The sequence below is a fragment of the Suillus bovinus genome (assembly GCF_016758785.1).
Source record: "Suillus bovinus strain UH-Sbo-P2 chromosome Unknown EDB93scaffold_4, whole genome shotgun sequence".
In the NCBI taxonomy this organism is placed as follows: Eukaryota; Fungi; Basidiomycota; class Agaricomycetes; order Boletales; family Suillaceae; genus Suillus; species Suillus bovinus.
Genome location: NW_024542060.1, coordinates 381731 through 395229, shown reverse-complemented (window position 1 = coordinate 395229; position 13499 = coordinate 381731). Strand labels below are relative to the sequence as shown.

The 13499-nt window shown below is 43.9% G+C and overlaps 5 protein-coding genes across 5 annotated transcripts; 1 reads left to right on the top strand and 4 right to left on the bottom strand.

Moving 5' to 3' along the window:
- EDB93DRAFT_1245855 (uncharacterized protein) lies at positions 1-713 on the top strand (the record flags this gene model as incomplete). Its single annotated transcript, XM_041452365.1, has 2 exons — positions 1-53; positions 119-713. 2 exons carry the CDS (start codon positions 1-3, stop codon positions 711-713), a joined length of 648 nt encoding a protein of 215 aa, XP_041312362.1.
- A 229-nt stretch (positions 714-942) lies between these two features.
- EDB93DRAFT_1076728 (uncharacterized protein) lies at positions 943-2487 on the bottom strand (the record flags this gene model as incomplete). The annotated part of the gene is made up of 5 exons (XM_041445265.1): positions 943-1221; positions 1286-1527; positions 1702-1894; positions 1948-2148; positions 2218-2487. 5 exons carry the CDS (start codon positions 2485-2487, stop codon positions 943-945), a joined length of 1185 nt encoding a protein of 394 aa, XP_041312361.1.
- Positions 2488-2651: 164 nt separating this feature from the next.
- On the bottom strand, positions 2652-3753 carry EDB93DRAFT_1245853 (uncharacterized protein; the record flags this gene model as incomplete). The annotated part of the gene is made up of 6 exons (XM_041452364.1): positions 2652-2889; positions 2974-3061; positions 3108-3352; positions 3404-3552; positions 3598-3646; positions 3701-3753. 6 exons carry the CDS (start codon positions 3751-3753, stop codon positions 2652-2654), a joined length of 822 nt encoding a protein of 273 aa, XP_041312360.1.
- A 374-nt stretch (positions 3754-4127) lies between these two features.
- On the bottom strand, positions 4128-4777 carry EDB93DRAFT_1245852 (uncharacterized protein; the record flags this gene model as incomplete). The annotated part of the gene is made up of 3 exons (XM_041452363.1): positions 4128-4517; positions 4570-4602; positions 4646-4777. 3 exons carry the CDS (start codon positions 4775-4777, stop codon positions 4128-4130), a joined length of 555 nt encoding a protein of 184 aa, XP_041312359.1.
- Positions 4778-11773: 6996 nt separating this feature from the next.
- Positions 11774-12625, bottom strand: EDB93DRAFT_1245849 (uncharacterized protein; the record flags this gene model as incomplete). Its single annotated transcript, XM_041452362.1, has 4 exons — positions 11774-11915; positions 11965-12212; positions 12273-12558; positions 12606-12625. 4 exons carry the CDS (start codon positions 12623-12625, stop codon positions 11774-11776), a joined length of 696 nt encoding a protein of 231 aa, XP_041312358.1.
- Positions 12626-13499: the final 874 nt, after the last annotated feature.

Sequence of the window (13499 nt, the reverse complement as noted above, 5' to 3'; positions counted from 1 at the left end):
ATGCTCCTGATGTTTCCAGAGGCCTTTTCCCTCGAGGGCACTACATTTCAATTGTAAGTGTTCTACTCAAACGTGCACATGATTATGTTGATTGTTTGTTACATAACTAAGAACTTAGCCAACATCACACGGTAAGGCCTTTGACATTGCTGTCAGTCACGTCCTCGCCCTCCTCTCCTCAAATGCAGTTAACCTTTATCATCCATCTAATTTTAGGGATCTTGCACTCACTACCTATCACCACCGATGATTCTTCCATAGGAAGAAGAAAGTCTCTCCACAACCTATTCGCAACCGCCAGTCATTCTTCCACAGGAGAGGAAGAGAATCTCTTCATGACCTATCTGCAACCACCAACCAATGATTCTTCTGCAGGAGGAAGAAAGTCTCTTCGCAACCTACCTGCAACTGCTGACAATTCTTCCACAGGAGGAAGAGAGTCTCTTCAAGACTTATCTGCAACCACTGATGAGTATTCCGCAGGAGGAAGAGAGTCTCTTCGCAACCTATCTGCAACCACCCATGATTCTTCCATAGGAGGAAGAAAGTCTCTCCACAACCTATTTGCAACCACCAGCCATTCTTCCGCAGGAGGAAGAGAGTCTTTTCGCAACCTATCTGCAACCACCGCCACCGACAATTCTTCTGCAGGAGGAAGAGAGTCTTTTTGTGACCTATTTGCATCCACTGAGGACTCTTCTGCAGAAGGGTGAGCAGGTACAGCATGGGTACAAGTATGGGCAAGGGGAGTACTATGTTTGCCAGTGGACTACCAGGGGATTCCAGTAGGGAGGTAAGCGGACGTCTCGCTGCTCATTTTAAGTTGGAGTAGCTAGTAGTACTTCAATCAATGTACTCATTTTGTCTTGAGGACAACTCGAAGCACATTTGAGTACATAGATTTAACAAACTATTATCAACAGTCAGAATTGACTGAAAAATTTAAGCAGCTGGGGCATCAGCATTGGTAGCTTGTGAGGCTTTGGGGCCTTGTTTTTTCCCCTTATCAGAGCGCGTCTTCCTAGCTTTCTTTTTACCTACAACTTCCTTGCCACCTATACCAGATATAATGTTGACAAGTGTTCCCAGTGGTGGACTTGTTATTTCAATGGTAAGTGGTGCAGATGCAGGCACCTCTGTCATGGCAGGTGGAGATGATGTGGGGTTTGCGGAGCTTGAGCCTTCTAATGGACTTTGCGGTGCGGTAGAATTGGTGCAATGCTGGAGAGCTTTCTGGTTGTTAGAATGAAATATTTCGAGTGTATGTAAACTTACGTGAATGAACATTCAATTTCTGCTGGAACCTGTCTTTGTCCCACTGCTCGAACTCAGCCTTTGACATCTTCTGGAACTTTGCAGTCCTCAATTTCCATGCACTATTAAGTACTTCAGTGTGCAAGCCAATATCTCCAGGGCTGCAAAATTCCTGCAGCGGCCAGCCCTCGCAGACTACACCATATTTTGCCATAATGTTTTCTTCGAAGTTGACATACAACATCCTAGGCACATTAACTTGCGCAGCTTCACCTAAAAGGAATTAAAAATAACACACGCTAGTATGAAGATAGACTTATGAAGTTGTTCAATGATCAATGAACTTGTTTCCGCTTTGAGAGCGATGAGGGCCTGCTTGTAGTTTTGAACAATGCCTATGTTCCAGTGAGAAAGGCCATTTTCGAGTGGACACACTCTGACACTCACCCGTCACTCCAGATAAACAATATGCCTCGAGGTGAGTGGTGATATCAGTGGGTGCCTGTTGCAGGGCAAGTTGGAAATAGTCTCCAATGCAGTCATCTGACATGTACACGTAGGGACATGAGTAATGATCAGTGTCACTACGGACACTCATCAAGAGGCTGTAGCATCCTGTTCGAGCTGATAGCACCGTGAGCTATCAGACATAGACTTTAGCATGTTGAAGGGAATGTGGTCACTGTCACTTACCTCATTAGAGATAGATTTGAGAGTGGTATGCGTGTTGTGGAATGCATTGATGGGCATGTTGTTCACACCTGTGCGTTTATTAATGTGGTACTCTTCAAGCAATTCCATTGATTCCTCGGTAATGGTTTTCTTGTTGTCCTTACTCATGGCTCTCCAGTTGGCAGAAATTTCGGCCGCTAGTTTGGTAACCTTACGAAGAGGCTCGTTGTTGGGTAGTGCTTTACAGCATGGACAGGTTAGAGGAAAAATAATATATCATCCTTACGGGACATACCTTCTTTTCACTTCAGCTCGCAGGTATGCATTCCATGGGTTACGCGCCCTCTGGTGTTTGGCCATCCGCAATGTCTGGATGATGGCCTCGTAGTAATAGTCCACTGTGTGGCAGCCAAGTGTCTCATGCATCTTGACAGCCACTTCCATCAATATGTCTTGTGCTTCAGCAAGTGCTGTCTGATAATCTGTCTTCTTCTTGAGGCGCTTCTCAGCAAGGTTTTTTTTTTCATCGGCCGATTTCTTCATGATTTTCTTTCTCTTCATTCATGAGTGCCATGGTGTACGCTGACTGACTTTGGTAATCTTAATGTAGTGTTGAGCACTATGCAGAAGCGAACGACAAGCCATGTTGAGCAGGGGATATAGAACAATACAAATGAGGGATCAGCAGTAGTAAGTATGTGAATGAAGCGAACAATAGGTGGATATTAGTACACAGCTTCGTAATCGGCGCACCCGATGTTAGAGCCGCTAATAAGCTCATATATGTAAACCGCTTCTGCTTGGGGTATGCCCCTTAGGCAGATATAGTTGACAAAATCCAACGGAGAGTACACCTCCTTGAATCCAAGTAGGATGTGAAAAATGGCGCTGCCCTTGTACCCATGAGCATCAAGGTACTTCTCTGCAGCTAGGCCAAGAAGGCCACAAGGAGGATAGTCTTCACTGTCACGAATTTTGGGGTCAGGTGGATCATACTCTTCTCCAACAATTCCAGTAAGTGATCAGACATAACAATAAATCATGCACAGCTGCTTGGGCTGGGTGGGCTGTGAGATGGGTGGCTGGTGTGCATATTCAACGTCAAGTGAAAGCATGCTCAGAGCATCGGCAGTGTCTGTGTAGCGTAAGTGTTCACCAAACAGAGAAAAAGATTAGCTGACCGGTCACACCCCATTTCTGCTTGTGTGAACCTGGCACTGAGCTCGTTGTTGTCCTTGATGAAGCATGTATATTTGACCGTGAAGGTGTCACGTGAGACGTTGCAGCATGTGGTGGCAGGAATGTTGGCAGGGCGGGTGTGGATACATTTCCTTTGGTGAGCATGAACTCAATGGCCTCGATAAATGTCTTGGTTTTCTTGAACTTCCGTATTTGCCGTCCATTCACTTGTTGAAGTGCTGCTTCCCTGTACTGCAGTCAGATGATCATTAGGATAGAGACAATAAGTAATACTCACCAGCTAAGGTATATTCCAACATTCCTACCGTACACAACAGGGTAAAATTGTTTGTTATGCGTAAATATGGCCTGAAGAGCCTCGGACTGTAAGAGAGCGTCTATCAGGCTGGTTTGTGATACTTGTTGGCCAAGTGAATTGATGAAAGACTGCAAGGTCATGACATGCTGAGCTTGCATGATTGATTCACATACAATGACCAGTGGAAATGGTGGGGCTGTATGTCCTGAAGCAATGAACGGACTTGCAATGATAGTATCAGTCTCAAATTCTTGCAAAACCAAGCAATCTACTCACTGAGCGTCCGCTATGCCAGGATCTTGGCCACCCAATACTGCGAATGCAACCATTTTTGTAGAGATTGTGAGTAGTGATGGTTAATGGCCAAGATAAGAGTCACAGTGTGCGATTAAGTACACTGTGACTCTTATCTTGGCCATTAACCATCACTACTCACAATCTCTACAAAAATGGTTGCATTCGCAGTATTGGGTGGCCAAGATCCTGGCATAGCAGGACGCTCAGTGAGTAGATTGCTTGGTTTTGCAAGAATTTGAGACTGATACTATCATTGCAAGTCCATTCATTGCTTCAGGACATCTGACTCTTATCTTGGTCATTAACCACTTCTACATTTGCTTTATGGTAGCGCACAAGGGCCAGAGTTATTTTGCAATCAAAATTGTTATAGTCAAGTGTCGAGTGTGAAAAATACATGATGTGGCTAAAGACTAATCGGACGCAATGACAACTCAGAGACATAGTCAACCAGACCACCCACAACCCCACAAGCTTCATCCCCATCCATGTCAGATTCTGCTTCGTCTGTCTCATCACCATCAAGTTTCTGCTGATCAGCCAAGACATCTGCATGTGTTAGTGAATGATTCAAAACAGATGAGTTCTTCTTCATGCCGACCGTCTTGTCTCCTGTGAAACCAGTAAAGCTAAATGTTTGAAATGCACGGGCGAGGTTGTGAGAATTGATTCGGATGTGGCGAGTGGTAAATTCCTTGACAGTGTGGTAAATTGTATTGCTCTTGGCCTTGAGGCATTGGAGAGTGACCTCAAAGTGATGATTTTCAGCAGCAATGAACGAGTGAAGGCGACGAAGCTTGATATTGCAACGATGGACCTCTTCATGAGCGCTTTTGTGTCACGAGTACCTTTAACAAACCATTATTCTTTTCTAAATCTTCCTAAGCGTCAATACACAGCGCCTAAGTCTAACCCTAACCCTACCTTGAAAACATCTACCATTCCCAAAATACCTTTAGCGCCCACGACATGTGTCTTCGATGTGACTGATGAAGAAGACAAGTTATTTGATTGTGAATAGATTAGATTAGATATGATAAGATAAGATATGGTCATGTGATGCTTCTTTAATATTCTACGATGTTCTATGGTACGATTCCCTTTCTCTTTTTATGATTGGCTAGTAGTTGTAACTCAGTTTCAATCTCCGTTTCAATAGTTGTATATAGGTAGCATGTCTTGGTCAATAGTTCTTTAGTTCAAACCTCTTGTATCTACAACTGTAGCAATCCAAGACGTACTTGCTCCTCTCTCTTTGTCCGATAACCTTAGATCGAGTCCTAGTCTCTGCCCAAGCGTTTATTCGTTATTTGGGTTGTGACATTAGGTTTGAACTATAGGAGACTCCGACTCTCGCATACCGCTTGCATCATTTCTCTCTAGGTGATTCGTTGAGCACATCGCCAACAAACCACTTAGATAGCTGTTACACATTTTCCATTGCCCGGCCTAAACAGCCGCGATCATTTTTCTGAAACCCATCCTTTTGCTCGCTTGAGCTTTTCTACGAATAGCCTTTATTAGTTAGTAGTCCTATACCAGGCCCTGCCTTACATTGCAGCCGCCAGTATACAGAGGTGTTGACAACATTAGGCGTCTCGCTACAACTTTGAGTGCTGGCCCAAGACCCTGCCTGCTCAATGTTACTATAGTTTCTTTCATACCTACATCTTTCTTCATACGCACGTAGAACCTTTCGTTAAGTCTAGTGGAACTGTCGCATCTGCGGATAGTCCTACCATCGTTACCACGAGGATTTAGATACGGGATTCTAGTGAGACTCGCACTTGTAAGCTTCGGCTGGAAGAGTGATAACTTGTCCTAGACCTGTACCCTTTCGGTGACTGAGAAGTAGCACACATGAAGCACACAGTGTTTTTCCCACTTAACAAAGCATAGCTTTACGTATCTCTTTCTAGTTAGTAATTAGGGAAGTGTCAGTCGGGTTGACTAAAGAACCCTTTGACCCTAAAGGACGAGGTTGATCCAGTTAGTACTGGGGACCCCTTTAGCTTTCCATTTATGTATCCTTTTTCCCTTTCCTCTTTCATCATCTTTCCTATCCGGAAGAGCTGTTACGACCCGCTCTTCAACAGTCATTAGTGAATCGGATTCCAGAACGCACCTGGCACTATGGCTGAAGTCGCAGAAGCTACCATGGGACCTGCTGAGAACCCCCAAGAACCACAAGAACAAGGGGAGCAGGGAACACAAGGCATAGCTATGCCGATAGAGTTCACCAACTATGTACAGAATGCCATCACTATGGCAACACACGATCTGTACATAAGGACACAAGAACTCCTTAACCATAACAACACTCTTCGAGCACAGAATGCAACTCAAGAGCTTCAACTTAGAACCCAAAACGCACAAATCGAGGAACTAAAGAAGAAGCTTGAGAGATTTGCACAAGCACCAAACACTTCGCAAGTCAAATTGTCGAAGCCCACAGAATTCACTGGAGACAAAGATTCGATCTCCGTGGAAGTCTATGCTATGCAGTTGGCATTATATATGTCACAGTGGCCGTTGATCACAGACAGGCAGAAGATTACAACTGCCCTGTCTTTCCTTAAAGGATCTGCTGCTAAATGGGTGCAGAAATATGTTATTGAGCTTGACACCAAGCCAACATCCTTTGAAGATTGGTCAAAAGAATTCAAGACCATGTGGGGACAAGACGACAGAGAAGGAAAGGCTGTCAGGGAGTTGGAAACCCTGAAGCAAGGATCTTCATCAGTGCCCGAATACGCAGCAGCTTTCAAACAGAAGGCTGCACTCACTAAATACTCCGACTACGACCTTCGCCTCAAATTCCGATCTGGTCTACAAACCCGGATCAAGGAGCAACTCGCTCATATTCCAGCGTCTGAAAAAGACACTCTCAAGAAGCTCATTGATTACTCCATACAGATTGGACGTAACTACGAGGAGCTAGATGCTGAGAAGAAGAAGGGAAATTGGTGGACCCCTAACAAGGAAGCCAAAACCTTCAATAACCCAAGGCAGGCTGGTCCTAGCAAAGACAGTGACGCTATGGATGTGGACTCTGGCAAGCAGAGGGGATCTCCCAAACCCCAAGGAAAGCCTGGCGCTTTCACCTGCTACCACTGTGGAGAACAAGGCCACATAGCAAGAAACTGTAAAGGTGCGCCAAAAGCGCAAGTCAAAGCGGCTGCAGTTGTCGAAGAAAACTCTGCGCCGAAGTGGTTCACAGATTGGATCACTTCTAACAAAGGCAAGGATTTTTAAAGGGGTTGAAGTCAAAGTCTGCAGACCTAGACCCTGAACAATCGTTTCTCTATTCTTTCTACGTTTCAAGATGTATCAGAAGTACATATTAGATCCAAATCTGAGCATTTTTATATTCCAATAACGTTGAAGGGAAAGAACCGACAAGCAGACGTAAAAGCACTTGTGGATTGCGGTGCATCGACACTATTTATCAGTGAGAAGTTTGTTGAGAAGAACAGTGTGAAATGTCGTAAATTATTAAGACCCATTTCAGTCAGGAACATTGATGGATCGCTAAATGCCGCTGGATCAATGACTCATTTTGCAGAACTAGGTCTAAAGATTGGTGATCATGAAGAAGAGAAAGCAGCCTTCATGGTTACAGACTTAGGAAAGCGATGATGTTATTATCGGCATAGATTGGCTAAGATATCATAATCCAGAGATTGACTGGAATGCAGGACGATTTGCACTTTCTCGATGCCCTGTAAAATGTGAAACAAAAAAGGAAAAAAGACAAAAAAAAGAAAGAAAAAAAAAGAACAAAAAAAGATAGATGATGTACCTGATCTGATTCCTACGGACGATGAAGACAAGGATGAAGAAGATATGTTGATGAAGAGGGCGACGGTTGAGGAAATAGAAGACGAAGAAAGTCCAGAGAGACTATGGATTCGTTATAAAGCCTCGGTTGCCACAGAGCAGAAAGTAGCAGAAGAAGCTACTAAGAAGAAGCAGTCAGTAGAAGAAATGGTACCTGACTGGCTTGATGATTACCTGGGAGTTTTCTCAGAAGAAGAGTCTAAGCGCTTCCCGGAAAGAAAGAAGTGGGATCATGTGATAGATCTTAAAGATGAGGGCAATCTTCCACCAAATGTGAAACCTTATCCTGTTGTCACCCAAAGAGATGGATACATTGAAGGAATGGTTAAAAACCGAGACTGCACTGGGACGTATTAGAGATTCACAATCTCCAGTAGCAGCACCTTTCTTCTTTGTGGCCAAAAAAGATGGCAAGTTAAGACCGGTGATGGACTATAGAAAGCTCAATGAGAAAACGGTGAAAAATGCATATCCGCTACCGAGATCTCAAGATTTAATTGATGCTTTAACCGGTGCCACGATGTACTCCAAGATGGATGTACGATGGGGGCACAACAATATTCGCATGAAAGAAGGAGATGAGTGGAAGGCGGCCTTCAAAACACCGTTTGGTCACCACGAACCGACCGTGATGTATTTTGGACTCATGAACTCGCCTGCAACCTTCCAAACTATGATGAATGAAATTCTAAGAGACCTGATAGATGGCAAAACAGTAGTCGTCTATATTGATGATATTATGGTCTTTACGAATGGAAATAGGGAGCAGCACCGAAAGGTGGTACGAGAAGTCTTAAAACGGTTAAAGGAGAATGACCTGTTCTTGAAGCCTGAGAAATGTAGCTTCGAACAGTCTAAAGTCGAGTTCCTCGGGTTAATCGTGGAAGAAGGCAATGTGTCGATGGACCCCTGTGAAAGTAGAAGGAGTATTGAAATGGCCTGTTCCCAAATGCGTAAAAGATATACAAGCATTCATGGGCTTTGCCAACTTCTATCGAAGATTCATACTTGGGTTCTCAGATATAGCCAGACCAATGAATGATCTGCTAAGAAAAGATGTCAAATGGGACTGGACGGAGAAGCAACAGAAAGCTTTTGATGAACTTAAGAAACGTTTCACAGAAGCTCCCATTCTAGTCATGCCAAATGTTGAGAAGAAAAAGAAAATAGAGACCGATGCTTCAGATTACGCAACAGGAGCGGTTCTCTCTCAACTTATGGAAGATGGATTATGGCATCCAGTAGCATATTACTCTAAGTCAATGAATGATGCGGAAAGAAATTACGACATTCATGACAAAGAGTTATTAGCGATCATTAGAGTGTTGGAAGAGTGGAGGCACTATGTGCAGGGAGCACCTCACCTGGTTGAAATATGGACAGATCATAAGAACCTTGAATATTTCATGACGAGTCAAAAGTTGACCAGAAGGCAAGCTAGATGGAGTCTTTTCCTAGCGGAGTATGAATTTACACTCCAACACAAGCCTGGCGTGGTTAATGACAAAGCAGACCGTCTTTCTTGGAGATCAGACCATAGAGGGGGGGTAGAAAATGATAACTCAGACCGCATTCTTTTAAAACCGGAATTCTTTACTGTAAAAGCTGCTAAAAAAGGTCAAGTTTTAGTGCATGGAGAAAAACATCTACTCCAAAAGATACGAAAATGCACAGAATGAGAGCCTGAAGTTGCTAAAGCACTAGAAACGCTAAAAGCGGCACCGGTTCAATTGCGTAGAGGAATTGAAGAGTGGAATGTAGAGGATGGATTGGTGTTATTCCGAGGATTAGTTTATGTTCCAAATGATAAAGAGATCCGCCGAGAGATATTGGAGTTGTTTCACAACTCTCCACCGGCTGGACATCCTGGACGAGCTAAAACCTTAGAATTGATTTCCAGAAACTATTGGTGGCCTTCAATGACCATGATTACGTAGATGGTTGCGATAGGTGCAAACAAACGAAAGTGCTTCCGAGTAGACCAACGGGGCCTTTACAGCCAAATGAAGTCCCAGAAGGACCTTGGCAGACAATCACCTGTGACCTGATAGTGGATTTGCCGAAGAGTGAAGGGTGTGATAGCATTTTTGTAGTCGTTGATCGATTTTCGAAACAAGCACACTTCATTCCCACCACCAAAGATGTAGACTCAAAGGGTATTTCCGAGCTATTCTTGAAAAACGTATGGAAACACCACGGAACACCAAAGAAAGTGATCTCAGATAGAGGAACTCAGTTCATATCAAAGTTCATGAGACAAATGTCAAAAAGATTAGGAACGAAATAGTCTGCGTCGACCTCCTATCATCCCAGAACCGATGGACAGACTGAACACGTAAACCAAGAAGTCGAACAATACTTGCGCATGTTCACGTCATGCAGATAGAATGATTGGGTATCTTGGCTGCCAATAGCAGAGTTTTCATACAACAATGCAGTCACAGTAACCGGTCACAGTCCATTTAAAGTTCTCTACGGGTATAACCCAGATTTCACGATTCATCCAAACTCTATGTCCGTAATCCCCGCCGCCGATGAGAGAATTGATCAAATGAAAGAAGCAAGAGATGATGCCGAAAATACTCTTAAGATAGTCAATGAGCGCATGAAGTGTTTCTATGATAAAGGAGTAAAAGAAGCACCTCAGTATAAAGTAGGAGACAAGGTCTGGCTTGACGCGAAAAATCTCAAACAACGTCGTCCAAATCAAAAGCTGTCAGATCGTCGTCTAGGTCCCTTCGAAATACTAGAGAAGATCGGTGAAGTGAACTACAAATTGAAATTGCCGGAAAAATATCAGATCCACCCGGTTTTCCACGTAGAATTGCTTACGACATATCACGCATCTCGATTGATTCCTCATCCTCCTCCCAACCGACCACCTCCAGAATTGATTGACAATCGGGAAGAATTTGCTGTAGAAGAAGTACTAGATAGCCGATTGTTCCGAGGAAAGCTGCAATACCTAGTAAAATGGGAAGGATATCCAAAGGAAGAGTCATCTTGGGAGCCAGAAGAGAATTTGAAGAACGCTCCAATTCCTTTAGCGGAGTTCCATAAGAAGAATCCCACGGCTGCAGCCGGAAAATACCGAAGAATCAAAGGTTCAGTGCTGTTTACAGAAGATTTCAAACGATGGAGAGAAAAGAATATCAGACCTTCATTCGTTCGTGATGACACTCACCTTAGAGAGGGGGTAATGTCACGAGTACCTTTAACAAACCATTATTCTTTCCTAAATCTTCCTAAGCGTCAATACACAGCACCTAAGTCTAACCCTAACCCTACCTTGAAAACATCTACCATTCCCAAAATACCTTTAGCGCCCATGACACGTGTCTTCGATGTGACTGATGAAGAAGACAAGTTCTTTGATTGTGAATAGATTAGATTAGATATGATAAGATAAGATATGGTCACGTGATGCTTCTTTAATATTCTACGATGTTCTATGGTACAATTCCCTTTCTCTTTTTATGATTGGCTAGTAGTTGTAACTCAGTTTCAATCTCCGTTTCAATAGTTGTATATAGGTAGCATGTCTTGGTCAATAGTTCTTTAGTTCAAACCTCTTGTATCTACAACTGTAGCAATCCAAGACGTACTTGCTCCTCTCTCTTTGTCCGATAACCTTAGATCGAGTCCTAGTCTCTGCCCAAGCGTTTATTCGTTATTTGGGTTGTGACATTTTGATGCGAAGTGACTGGCACATCAATTCACACACTTCTGGACGGGTCCATTTATTTGTTCATACATCTTGTCGGGTTTCACGGAGAAGTGTGAACTCATCAAGAAATCCATAGTGAGAGACACGCGACCAGTCAAGACTTGGAGCAGGTGGCACAAGTGCAGATGCTGCTGCGTTGTACTCCTTAACCTTGCTTTGAGTTGCCTTGCAGTGAGTTTGGAGGGCTTTAGCAATATGAGTGCGCATGCGATACCCTGCAACATGAACATCATTGTGAGATAAGAAAAACCCTGGAAAATAAAATTACCTGTCTGTGAAAGGTTTAACTTGTGCAACTCGAAGAGTCGCAGTACAACAAGACACTGCAGCTCATCTAGAGTACGGTGATACTTTCATGTTGCCATGTACCTCATGGTATCAGCATACTTGCTATCCGATGGCTCCCACCTCTGCGTAATGCCCATCTTCACCTTCATAGTAACAATCTCTTGTAGTATGCGATCCAGGCGCTCATTCACATGCCGTCACTGGGTTTCCAGCTTGCGTGTTTGGGACAGATTGTTTGCATATATGGCATCCGTTGATGTCGCAGTCGAAGTCGAGACAAATTGATAGTCAGTAGGAATGGCATCGAGGAATGATGCTGAGGCACACTGCGCTGCAGCCCTGGAAACATAGTGTTAGTTCATCAGATGGAAGCATGACCTTCACGTACCTTGCATCTCGGAGATTTTGCAACAACTCAATGTATGTCATTGCATGCACGTCCCACTCAGCTTCTTTGCCAAGGGTTTCAAGGTATACCAACTGCTGCTTCTGCCATTCCTCAATGCTCGCATCCGTGATGCCAAGGGACAATTTGGCATGCTCAAATTCAATAGTCTCGCGTTCAATGATGCCATGGGCTTGACGATAGTTGTTGTACAGCATGTTGCCGATATTCATGTACTTGTCCTCATCCCACTGTTTGAAAAACATGTCAATAAAAAAATGACAGTTATATGCACTTGCATAACAAATAACAGGGGCGAGTTGGTTAGATGAGCTGAATATTCTCTCCATTGTAGAAAAGTCCTCCAGTCCCATTCCTTGAATGATGTTTGGATGGTTTCTATCCTGGCACGTGTAGTTATGTGTGTACCCGTGGAATGCATCAATGCACAAGCGGCTGTTAGATTCATTGAACTTGGTAGCGAGGGTGGTTGACTTGACGGTGGTAGCAAGCTTGCATCCGACGTCGTATCCAATCAATAGCTGGGGGCTGAGTACTTCAAGTGCCTTATTCATGATGGAGAGCATATACTTAAACCTACATTAAAATCAGCAAAGGAAGCTTCCTGATGCAATGTGACGTACAGTTCACCACTGCGGACCATATCAACAATCCACAGGATCATACCATGACGGCATGCGCATGCAAAGATCTCTGTTTCTTCAAATATTCCCCATGTCTGTTTCTTTGCTTCATCATCAGCAGCCTTCCAATTTTCTGTGCACCGTTTTTTGAGGTTCTCACCAACTTGAAGCTGCAGGCATCTTGATGAGCCAATGCTTGGGAGGATGGTGCTTGAGAAGACGATACTTCATCAGCAAACAGATTGATGTAGTCACAGGGAGAGGAAGAAGTCTGAATCAAATGTGCGCATGTCACCAACTTTGTGTTACGACTTGGATGGTATCTGTTGGTGACGCTCAAACAGAGCGTGTGTTGTCAACGGTCGAGGACATCCTTGGGCTAGCCCAAGGTTAGGGGTCTTACTTGGCGAGGCTTCGGCAAGTAAGATTTGACGCCTATGTCCAAATCGGGTAGCTTATGTCAAGCGTGTGCGAGACGATAAGCTATATCGGCCAATGCTTATGACACCCGAAGGTTAATCGTAAGATCGTTGTTAATTAGAAGGACAGAAGTCCGACTAGTTAACAGGGGCTTTGCTCGTCGACGAAGTCGATGAGTAAAGGTCGAGACTATAGGCTTATCCGCGATGAGCAGATAAGAAGATAGAATATAGACTGCTGGCGAGGCAGAAAGGGATCACTCTGATGAGAGTAGGAGGTCAAGAACCAAGTAGATTCAAGTTAGGGAATATGGTACATGGTAGCGAGTTTATATAGAGGACAGGAGAAGTATTAGTGGGTGATAACTCGTACTACCAAGAGAAGCAATCGGTAAAGGGCATGACCATAAAAGGAAAGCACGTTCGCATTGAGACACGGGCGAGGCAGAACGTGCTGGATAAGAAAGTGAGTCAA